Raw genomic sequence first — 11,730 nt, 5'->3', positions numbered from 1 at the left:
TGGGTAAAATTGCATCCTTTATTTTTTTATTTTTTATTTTTTTGAGATGGAGTCTCGCTCTGTCGCCCAGGCTGGAGTGCAGTGGCACGATCTCGGCTCACTGCAAGCTCCACCTCCCGGGTTCACGCCATTCTCCCGCCTCAGCCTCTGAGTAGCTGGGACTACAGGCACCCGCCACCACGCCCGGCTAGTTTTTTGTATTTTTAGTAGAGACGGGGTTTCACCATGTTAGCCAGGATGGTCTCGATCTCCTGACCTCGTGATCCGCCCACCTCAGCCTCCCAAAGTGCTGGGATTACAGGCGTAAGCCACCGTGCCCAGCCTATTTATTTATTTTAAAAATCAATTTCTTTTTTTTCGGGGAGCCTGCTCTCACTGTGTCACCCAGGCTAGAATGCAGCAGTGCAATCATAGCTCACTGCAGCTTGAACTCCTGAGCTCAAGGGATCCTCCCATGTCAGCCTCCCCAGTAGCTGGGACTACAGGCATGCAACACCACACCTGGCTAATTTTTTTGTGTGTATTTTTGGTAGAGACGGGGTTTCACCATGTTAGCCAGGATGGTCTCGATCTCCTGACCTCGTGATCCACCTGCCTCGGCCTCCCAAAGTGCTGGGATTACAGGCTTGAGCCACCGCGCCCGGCCAAAATTGCATCCTTTATAATGCAAGTTGTTAATTTTGGGTTAAGCATGATTCCCTGTCTCCAATGGGTGGTTTCTTGGCTGTTCAATTAAATAGAAAATATAAAAATTATTTTCATACCTCTCTTCCTCCAAAATGTGTTTCAGTAACACTTTTTGGATAATTGACTTTGGAGAAACAGCACATTGCTATGTGCTTTCAAAATGTTTGCTCAAGACTATTTACTAAGTTAGTTATTCCTTCAGATTAGAAAATGTGTGTTTTCTTTATAAATAGAAGCTTTTTTTCGGAAGAAAACTTGGAAAGTGATTTTGTTGTCTAAATGAAATAAAAAATTTAATACATTTTAGACTATCATCAGCAATTCCTTTTTGACTACTATATTGTCTTTTTACATGGAAATTCAGGATTAGGCTAGATCTCTGGACCCTCCCATGGAATTGAAAGCATCTTGTTATAAGAGAATGACATAACGGAATTGGGCTATTCACCATACAACACACTTTTGTTGTTGTTTTGACTTGCCAAGAGGAAAGTTAGACTTGACTTACCTTGTGAGCACCTGTCAGGCAGTCAATTTCAACCTCAGAACAGGCAGCTCCATAGACATAGTAAGGAAATGGGTCCCCCACCCCTTTCTCCCAGTCCATGAAGGCCTTGTAGCCCCTGAGGGAAGAAATAAAGCCTTTTAGCTTGAGTGCGGGAGATCCCATGTTGATTTATTTTAAAAGTTACCAAAGTTTTTTGGGAGAATTTCATTTTTTTTCCCAGAGAGGGCACAAATACAGTCTCCCACTACCACAAATTATGCAGTTGAGTTTCCTACATTTGGGGAAACCACAAGGGTCAGCATTTCTGCAGTTAAATAGGTAAGATAAGCCTCACTCAAGGAAAACCACCTTCGGGATCATGATATCTCCCCTGCCAGGTAACTATAGCATTTCATTTGATTTATGTTCATTTTAATTGCCTTTTAAACTCATCAAAGAGGATATTCCTTGTGGCACAGTTAGGATGTCAAAAAGAGGGAGAAGCCAGCAGATTGTTTGGGACCGGACCTCACAGTGTGCCTGTATCTTGACCACAAAGGATTTAAGTGTTAGCCTGCCTGCCCACTGAGAACCTCGGTTGAATTTTGTCAGTGGTCCCTCTGGAACTACTGTTCCCAGAGGGAGCCCATGGATAGTGCTAAGCAAACTCACAGGGAGCTGGTGGTAATTCAGGGTTGGTAAAAAAGGACTGGTGATTCAATGCATTAATCTATAATAGAAGATGTATTCAGATAGAGGGCTGGTTTACTCTCTTCTTGGGTAACTGAACTTAGGAATTTAGAACTCATTATGTACAAGGCTCTGGGCTGGGCTGTTATCTCCTTATTTCCTCATTCTTCATGAGGATTTGCTTTACTGTTTCGTGTGTGTATGTGTCTATTGTTTGGTGGTTTGTCTGATCAGACTGTAAAACTAATGTCACGTGCTTCTTGAATTTGACAATGACTGGTGATTATCATCCTACTCATTCTCCGTTGTCTAGTAAGGAGCTTCAAAATAGACAGGTTTTATGGTAAAGGAAGGGGGATTTGTAAAATTGAGATGGAAGTCATTTTTAATGATAATGTATTTTTACTACTCATAATAAAGAATAGTAAATGATTAGATGATTAAATAAATAATGTAAATATGTAAATAATGATTAAATAAATAGTAAATAATGATTATAATGATTAGATGTTGTAAGTCAAGCATCTAATCTTTTTTTCCCCCAATAAGGGTGTTTTGTTGTTTAATTTTTTTTTGACATAACTGAAAGGCCTATGTGAAATCATAGAATTTTGGGCGTAGAAGGGACCTCAGCAGTCACATAATAAAAATGTATTTTACAAATGAGGGACCTGCGGCCCAGAGTTGAGGCAGTTTGGTAGTCAAGAAAGTGACCATGTTCTCTGGACGCAGCACCAGCACTGTGGTGACAGCACAATCAACGCGAAAGCCTCAGCATTTCCATTGTAATCGCACTCATTCAAGCAAAGCTATCTTCAGTAGGGAATTTCCCACGTAGAGAGCATGGACACTTTGACTTTACCTGTCCTCAAACTGACCCTTTGCTTATTTTAATAGTAAAAAACACACCTCCGGGTGGAGACTGAAGATACTAATGAGACATGTAATGTATGAACAAGCATGTACAGCTGCACATGTGCACCCAGAAGACCACCCAGAACGTGCTTACTAGTAACACCTCTTCCCACTTCCTCATGAATAATCATATAAGACCCCCATAAAGGGAGCATCTGCCATGCTAGTCTTTGCTGTCTCATCCTTACGGACAGCCTGCCCGAAATTCTCTCTCAGGGTGTACTGTCTACTCTGCACCTCATTTTCAAAATACTCTTTTTTTTTTTTTGCAATAAATTACTCAGTGCTGCACATCTTTTCCTGTGTGTCTCTTTTTGTTTGCTGTGTCTCTTGTTTAAATTCTTTTAAACTAAGAAGACAAGAACCAAAGTATCACAACAGCCATCAACAGTGATTGAGTTACGTCGTATTTTCTCAGCTACATCAAGATATTATTGTGATGTTTACCTGAAGTATCCAGTGGCTGAGAGACTGATTCTTTGTTCAAATGCAGCTTCTATCTGCAAAATGGGCATATTTAGTTAAAGCAAAACAAATATACCATCTGCTAGGTGAAGACAGAAATGTCCAATCTAAAACTGACATCTCATAATTGTTGCAGGTGCTTTGCTAATAATAATAGAACTCATAATCATATTATTTTTCCATAACTGGCACACTAACAATTTCCTTCTGATTGAGTTTAGAAGTCTGGGTTGAACAAACATAAAACAGAATCTTGCTGCACATCCCTGAGATAGGGGCTCAGTGCACAAGGTATTTGGACTTCATTTCTAAATGTTAGAACTTTATAGTAAGCATGTGTGTAAATGTGAAATAATTGTTCTAATGAAAAAAGTCATAGGATATTGCAAAGTTGGATTAAGTTAGTCGTCTCTTTGAGCCATTCAACAGTAAATAGGCCTTTTAGTTTTCTTCTTAACCTACCCAGAACATCATGTGCACGTGTGTGTGTGTGTGTGTGTGTGTGTGTGTGGCTTAGGAAGGCTCATTCTTTTGCTCTTATTTCTTACTTAAGCAGAGTGTATTCTTCATACACTTCTATTTCTCCTTCCAGTGATTGCTGTTCCCTGTGTGCTTTCTCCATACACACCTGGTACACATCCTGGAGTAGCCTCCTCAACCTTTAGAGATCCTGCCTGTTTGCAGAAATCCACTCAACTGGGGAAGAAGCAGGGGGCATGCTCCATCACTGTGACACGTAGAGGAACTGTCTCTGTGTGTGATGGCTGTGCACGGCTGTGGTGCTGTCTCAGTACTGGTTTAGATTGTTTTCTCATTTGTAGTAACAAAGGGAGTGGAACACTTACCCAGTTTTCCCATGTACCTCCCGGATGTTTCTTAATGATGGGCTCAAGGCGTTTCAGAAGGATCTGACAAGCATTCTTGAAGTAGTAAAGAATGGAATCCACATTAGAGAAGAGCCCAGTGGTTCTGGTGGTTACAATTTGTGTGAACAAATGTTCACTGATTAGGTCAGCAAGTGCTATGGAGTGCGTGATCCTGAAAACTCGGCAACACAACTCCTGCCCTTGACAACAGTATTGGTTACTGGAGGGTTTTTTCCCCCTTCCTGTCTCACTTCCTGTGAAAATATGGGTTCAGCTGAATTTCTACTTTCAGATCCTCTTTCTTAGAATATTCAGGTTCTTAACTTCTCTCTCTCTCTCTCTCTCTCTTTTTTTGGTTTGTTTTTTTTGAGACAGGGTCTCACTCTGTCAACCAGGCTGGAGTGCAGTGGCACCATCTTGGCTCACTGCAACCTCGACATCTGGGCTCAAGCAATCCTCTCACTTCAGTCTCCTGAGTAACTGGGACTCCAGGCACTCACCACCAAGCCTGGCTGATTTTTGTCTTCTTTGTGGAGATGGGGTTTCACCATGTTGCCCAGGCTGGTCTTGAACTCCTGAGCTCGAGCCATCTGCCTACTTCAGCCTCCCAAAGTGCTGGGATTACAGGCATGAGCCACTGTGCCTGGCCCTTAGCATTTTTTTCTACATCTTCTGTATTTTTGTATATTTCTCTCTCTTTTTTTTTTTTCCTGAGATGGAGTCTTGCTCTGTCACCAGGCTGGAGTGCAGCAGCATGATCTCGGCTCACTGCAACCTCTGCCTCCTGGGTTCAAGCGATTCCCCTGCCTCAGCCTCCCAAGTAGCTGGGACTACAGGCGTGTGTCACCACGTCTGGCTAATTTTTTGTATTTTAGTAGAGACGAGGTTTCACCATGTTGGGCAGGATGGTCTCGATCTCCTGACCTCGTGATCTGCCCGCCTTGGCCTCCCAAAGTGCTGGGATTACAGGCGTGAGCCCTGGCACCCGGCCATGTTTATTCCAAATGGAATAAACATCCTATTTTCATTCAAATTTGTGCTTTCCAGTCTGTAACAATGACATGCCAGAATCCCCCTGTGTCTGATCTCACCCTCCATGTGTTCATTCAACCACCATCAAACCAATACAATAAAGGCCTTGGCTTTGGGTATGAAATGAGAAAACAATTAAATTTACTTTATAATGACCTAGATCCACAAAGTTTCTGATCTTTAAAAGAAATCTAAAACTTAATACTCTAGAAGATGGATTGACACTTATTTTGGGCTGACAACTCCCATACACTCTGAGCTGTTCCCTGTTCCTCTCTTGTGTTTGACCCTACTCCAAATTAGATCTCATGCATTTGAGGTTTCTCATACATTTGTTCCAAGCAAAAAAGATTCTTTGCTTTTTGATTCCTTAAGTGATACCACCACAAAATTGGACTGATTTGAAAGGGGTTCCTACTGGTGGTATCATTGTAGCATTTTGGGAAAATATGGCTCACCACAATATCCCAGTGGAAAAGTGAACAATTTGCAACAGAAACATGACGAATAGATATATTTCAAAAGTACATGCAATCAGATATTTGAATTAAGGAATATGAAGTCATGATTCTATTCTGAGACAGTGAAAATTTAGCACTTTTTAAAAAATATCAGTTAAAAAAAATCAGTACAAAGAAAAGCTCTAAGTACTCAGTAAAATACCACTGAAGACAATGCGTCCATTGCACCCTGTCTCTTTGGCTGGGGTCTGCCTGCCTAGCTGCCTGCAAGAACCTGGTTATGCTGGAAGAAACTTGCGCAGCTCTGCATTACTTGGCAGTCAAATTTCTTCTTGCTGTGTCTTCTAGGAACAGAGACTGCCTGTTCACCAAAATCCATTCTCCCCTTCTTCCATATCAGCTGGACATACAGTGTCCCACTACTCTACATTTCCCAACCTCCGTTGCAGTTAGACATAGCCTGAAACTGGTTCTGCTAATGGACTGTGAGTGGAGGTTGCATCACTTCCAGATCTGGCTCAGAGTCTTCCACACCGGCTCCCCATGCTTACTAGAATGATGACACCCAGGGCAACTTGGCACGCCACATGTTGAAGATGGTGGAGCCTCCATCAATTTGGGTGCTCAAATGACCAAACAATGCTCGGGACTAATACGTGTACAAGACAGGGACTTTTACTGTGTTTGAGCCTTTACATTTTGCGTCTGTCATCTCAATTTAGCCTACTCCAAATACACCCTCCCAATATTTTAGTTATCCCAGACTATGTTTAGTGACCCAGATGACTTCTCTGAAGTCAACTATTGTACCTGTATCCAGCCATAAAAACCAGAGACGTGGGAGAGGCACACCAGGGAGAGACAGGAAGACTCACCTGCACAGCTCTGCCATTGACATCTGCACCGATAGACGCTGCTGTAGCAATTGTATTAGGTACTGTTGCTGTGCTCGTTTCAGAGATGTGGATACAGGACATGGGTATTTTTAACTCACGGCTGGTCACCTATGATAAACAAATATTTTTAAGTCCAGCAAGGACTTCTATTAATATTTGAATCATTATTTTTCTGAATAAAAATTATTTGTTATTACATCCATAATACCCTTTTAAGACTAAAATAATTTACTTTATAAGCATCAAAACTACTTTTTTTGTAAGGCCTCATGCTGATTTTTACAGTGTTTTCTTGGTAATATTCCACAGTGGTTCTTTTCAAATTTAGTCCATTTAGAATGTTAAGAATTTCCTTTTTTCTAAGTTTTAAATGTGTAGGAAGTAGGCCAAATTGAGATTTTCAGGCACTTATTTGGTTCAGTGGCAGGAAGAAAAAGAGGGATGGAGGGAGAGAGAGAGAGAAAGAGAGAGAGAGGGAAGACTGAGATGAGATTGACTCAGAATTTGGTCTGAAATCTTTCGATATCAGTATCAGATGAACTTGGAATGACCCTGAGGACCTTTTTCTTGCTCTTATCCTCCCCACTTTTTTTCTATTTGTTCTCCCTTGCTTATATTCCTCCAGTATTTGCTGTTCATTTTTTTCTGTTTTTTAAAAATATTTTTAAAAAGATTATTATTATTATTTTAGAGATGGAGTCTCACTGTGTTGCCCAGGCTGATCTTGATCTCCTGGACTCAAGTGACCCTCCTGCTTCAGCCTCCCGAGTAGCTGGGACTACAGGTGCATGCACTGCACCTGGCTTCTTTTCTGTTCTTTTCCTTCCAGTTTCTCTAGCAAACACATGTGGAGATGAAGATATTTAATCAAGAAATGAAAAGGAAAGAAATGAAAGAGAAGAAAGGACAAGGAAAAAACATTATTTTGGCTTCTCTTGTCTTTTTGTTTTTGCAAAAAACACCTTCTCAAGATATCCTGTTCCCAAATGCTGATCTTCGGACTAATTTCATTCAATGTGAAGTTTCTCCAGAAAGATGCAAAATGAAAAAAAGGGATGACTTTGTTGTTTCTTGGTGGTGAAAATCCAAAGGGAATTTATTAGTTCGTATAACTGAGCAGGATAGATGGAGCTAGTGTGAAGTACATGTGGATCTAGGGGCTTTGTGGTCTCATCAGGGTCTCCTCTCAGCCTCTCACATTTTGCTTTTCTTTCTACGATGGCCACACCATTGACATCAGTAGACAGGTTCCATCCATGGCACTGAACTGCCTGTGGCAGCCCCTGCCCTATAGTATACAACTACAGGGGAAAGATGGCTCCTTTCTCCCAGCATCTACACATCAATCCCAGGAAAGGCTCTGAGTGGCCTTGCTTGAATCATGTGTCCTTTCCCAGAGTCAGTGGGATTCTGGAACCCTGACTGACCAGAGGCGGGTCTTGTGCCTAGATGTGCAGCAGGCATGGGAGTAAGGGTGGGGATGGAGCTGAAAGTACCCTAATTGAGGAGTCTTTCAGAAATCTATGGCATGTGAGAGGTACAGCACTCCAAATGACCTAAGGGGCTGGATGGTCAAAAGCTACAGATGCACGCTATAACAATCTAATACATTTGTCACAGGGTTATTTAAAGAATTATTCTTGTTTTCTCCTGAGATTATATTCTTACTAATTGGTGTGTATGTATGTGTGTTAAATATCTTATAAAACTTGTAGGATGATGGCTGTTGATGAAATACTCATCCTTACTTGTCAAAATAAAACATTAGCAATCTAATATTGTTGTCTAAAATGTAAACATTAAAACTACAAAAGCTGAGAAACTCCTGCTCCTGGTTGCCTGCTCGGAGCGCCCACCACAGGGCTCCATGGGTTTCTTAGTGGCGTTTTCACTAATGATCACCCCCATCCATGAACCCTGGCCAAGCTCCAGGACTGTCTGCATACACGTGGGATTTCTGCCACCTCAGCCTTTCTATTTGATATGTAAGAAACCTTCCAACTAAATAGTCAAGATCTCAGTGTTTGAATACAGGGAGTCAGCATTTACCCTAAGAGATGAATCCCAACTTTCAACAATGTATATAGAGAGTAATGCTTTAATTTTATTTATTTTACCTGCAGCATTTTGGTGTGAATACCTTGTCCCAGTTCATTGCCTCCATGTGTGACCAACACAGACCCATCTGTGTAGATATGAACCAGTGCAGCTGCCTAGTAAAAGAATCGGAAGGCATAGCTCAGTGCAAGCTAGCATTTGGTGAGGTTCAATATAAAGCATAAGGTAGTGAAATACCAGTCTCAGGGAGTGGAGGGGGTCAGAGAAGCAAACTTTCCTGGTAGGATGCTGAAGTTTAGTTCTGTTTTGTGCAAAAAGTCGCCTGTAAAGAACATTCCTTCTGATTTTCATAGGAGCCCCTTTGGATACCCCAGGAGTTGGTAGTATCGGTTCCAGTTGTTTGAAAGTCACTCTCATGCTTAAAATCACTGGCTGACCATTAAGCTAGTTATTTAAATGTTTTAGTTACTTGCACATAGCGTGTACCAACTGTGCTCAGCTCTAGATACATAAGGATGAACAAGACATGGCTCTTCCTCAAGCTGCTCACAGTGTGGTGGAAAGACAGGCTGGAGAGCAAGTCACTGTAGTGTAGGATGACCAGTGAGATAATGAGAGTGGCATATGGTGCCCTGGGAGACCTGGGAGGACAGGTCCAACTCCTGTGCTGCTCAGGGGTGACAAGTGACAATGGAAGAGAATCACAGACTGAAGAAGGCTTTGCCATGGGCAAGGTGGGCAAACCCCCCACAGCCTGGAAGGGAAAGCTCGGCTCCTTATTCCACTAGGAGGCCTTGTGGGATTTGGTCTCTTGTACAGTCCTTGTGGCCCCCTGCCTTGCCTCCGAGACTGGCCCCACTGCAGTCTCCTTTCTGACCTGTGCTCCTTGCTTCTGTCCGATCTCTTGTTCTGGCCGGCTTGTCCCCCTGTTCCTTATCTGTCTGCCCAGCCTGCAGGGCCACGTCCCACAGTCTACATTCTGTTAAAACTTCCTCACTTGGCCGGACATTGTGGCTCATGCCTGTACTCATCCTAGCACTTTGGGAGGCTGAGGTGGGTGGATCAAGAGGTCAGGCGTTCAAGACCAGCCTGGCCAAGATGGTGAAACCCCATCTCTACTAAAAATACAAAAATTAGCCAGGCATAGTGGTGGGTGCCTGTGATCCCAGCTACTTGGGAGGCTGAGCAGAGAACTGCTTGAACCCGGGAGGCGGAGGTTGAAGTGAGCCGAGATCGCACCACTGCACTCCAGCCTGGGTGACAGAGCAAGACTCCGTCTCAAGAAAACAAAAGAAAAGAAAACAAAACAACCCAAAAACTTCCTCACATGTGTCTCATCCCCATCTGGGAAGGATCGATCACTTCCTTCTTTGTACTTCTCCTTACAGGTATACTGGGTTGAAGAGTGTCCCTCCCCTGCCCCCTAAAATTCATGTCTGTCTGAAACCTCAATACACAACTTTATGTAGTCTTTGCAGATGCAACTACTTAAGATAAAATCATACTGGATTGTGGGGGCCCTGAATTCAATGACTGGTGTCCTTGTAAGAGGGCCATGGAAGATGGAGGCAGCCGCGACTGGAGTTATGTTGCCACAAGCCAGGTAATACCAGGAGCCACCAGAAGCTGGAAGAGCAAGGGAAGATTCTTCCCTGACGCCTTCAGAGGCGGCATGGCCCTGCTGACCCCTTGAGTTTGAACTTCGGGCCTCCAGAATTGTGAGAGAATAGTTTGTCATTATTGAGTCACCCAGTTTGTGGTACTTTGTTAGAGCAGCCACAGGTAAGGAATCCTGGAGGTAAGAGGATCTTCTCTGAGAGTCTCGCCACGGAGGGGCACCTGGTCTTAACTCATCTTTGTGTCCTGTAAATACCTCTGAGCAGGTCCCAGCCTTGCGTGGTGGCTCATGCCTGTAATCCCAGCACTTTGGGAGGCCAAGGCAGGTGGATCACCTGAGGTCAGGAGTTTGCGACCAGCCTGACCAACATGTTGAAACCCCGTCTCTACTAAAAATACAAAAATTAGCCAGTCGTGGTGGCAGGCACCTGTAATCCCAGCTACTTGGGATCCTGAGGCAGGAGAATCGCTTGAACCTGGGAGGCGGAGGTTAACAGTGAGCAGAAATTGTGCCATTGTACTCCAGCCTGGGTGACAAGAGCAAAACTCTGTCTTAAAAAAAAAAAAAAAAAAAATCTGAGTGGGTCTGAATCACAGGGACAGTACATCAATGTTTGATAAATTGGACAAAGGGAAAGGTGGTATTTTTTTCCTTCCAGGAGGAGGAGGAACGAAGGCTTCAGCCCATTTGTGTCTCCAGATGCCTGGAGGTCCAGGGTTGGCTCAGAGGGACTCGGGAGCATCGAGGCTTGTAGCTGTTAATAATAGGATTTACTTACCGTGGGCCTTTTGACTCCCACTGAGGACAGAACTCTCATTGCCAATTTAGACGGTAGGTGTTCCAGCTTTGTGAGTCATCAGCTGACCTGGAATAACACCCTTCTATTCCTAGCCAGGTGATTCTAGGGTGCCTCAATTTAGAACTCTGTGGGGCAGCTGGAGGATATTCCAATGGAAACTTAAAAGTCATTGCTTGATTTGAAGGTTTTCTTTGTGATGAGATGAGATGTTGGTTCCCATGAATGATGGCAGAGTGTAGGCTGTGGTTTAGATGCGGTGTAGCCATACAGGTGAAGGGAGGTGTGTTATAATAAAAAGTAAATATTTGATCTTTGCCCCTGGTTCTTAGTTCAGAGTTCATAAAGCCTTGGAATTTTTTTCTGCTAATGAGATGACTCATGAGAAGGGCTTAGGTAGCTTTAGGATGGGGGCTTAGAGGCGGTGTGCATTGATCTTTCAGTCCTCCTCCCCATCTTCTTGGGATGGGGGCTAGAGATTGAGTTCAATCACTAATGGCCAATGCTGTAATCAATCATGCCTGTGTAGTGGAACCTCCATAAAAACCCCAAATGATGCAGTCTGGGGGCTCCTGGGTTGGTGAACATGTGGAGGTGCTGGGAGGGTGTCTGCCTGGAGAGGTCAGGGAAGCTCTGCCCCCTTCCCATCCCTTGTCCTAGGCAGCTCTTCCATCTGGCTGTTCCTGAGTTGTATCCTTCAGAGTAAACTGGTAATGGTTATAAGTAAAGTGCTTTCCTGAGTTCCATGAGTCATTCTAG

At 43.4% G+C, this 11,730-nt stretch overlaps 1 protein-coding gene and 1 non-coding gene across 3 annotated transcripts in view; both read right to left on the bottom strand.

The window, feature by feature from the left end:
- AOX2 (aldehyde oxidase 2) overlaps positions 1–11,730 on the bottom strand; it is a 78,892-nt gene that overhangs the window by 18,126 nt on the left and 49,036 nt on the right. The window contains exons 27-31 of one of the 2 annotated variants that reach the window (XM_021923400.2): positions 8,617–8,712; positions 6,479–6,607; positions 4,090–4,164; positions 3,227–3,279; positions 1,196–1,310 (exon numbers count right to left, since the gene is read on the bottom strand). In XM_021923400.2, coding sequence (XP_021779092.2) covers positions 1,196–1,310; positions 3,227–3,279; positions 4,090–4,164; positions 6,479–6,607; positions 8,617–8,712 — 468 coding nt within the window. 2 annotated transcript variants of the gene reach the window in all.
- On the bottom strand, positions 1,412–1,580 carry LOC116269314. The gene has a single exon (XR_004176793.1). It is a non-coding gene; the product is annotated as a U1 spliceosomal RNA (small nuclear RNA).

The sequence above is a fragment of the Papio anubis genome, chromosome 10 (assembly GCF_008728515.1).
Source record: "Papio anubis isolate 15944 chromosome 10, Panubis1.0, whole genome shotgun sequence".
NCBI lineage: Eukaryota > Metazoa > Chordata > Mammalia > Primates > Cercopithecidae > Papio > Papio anubis.
This window is presented reverse-complemented; position numbering and strand designations above follow the sequence as displayed.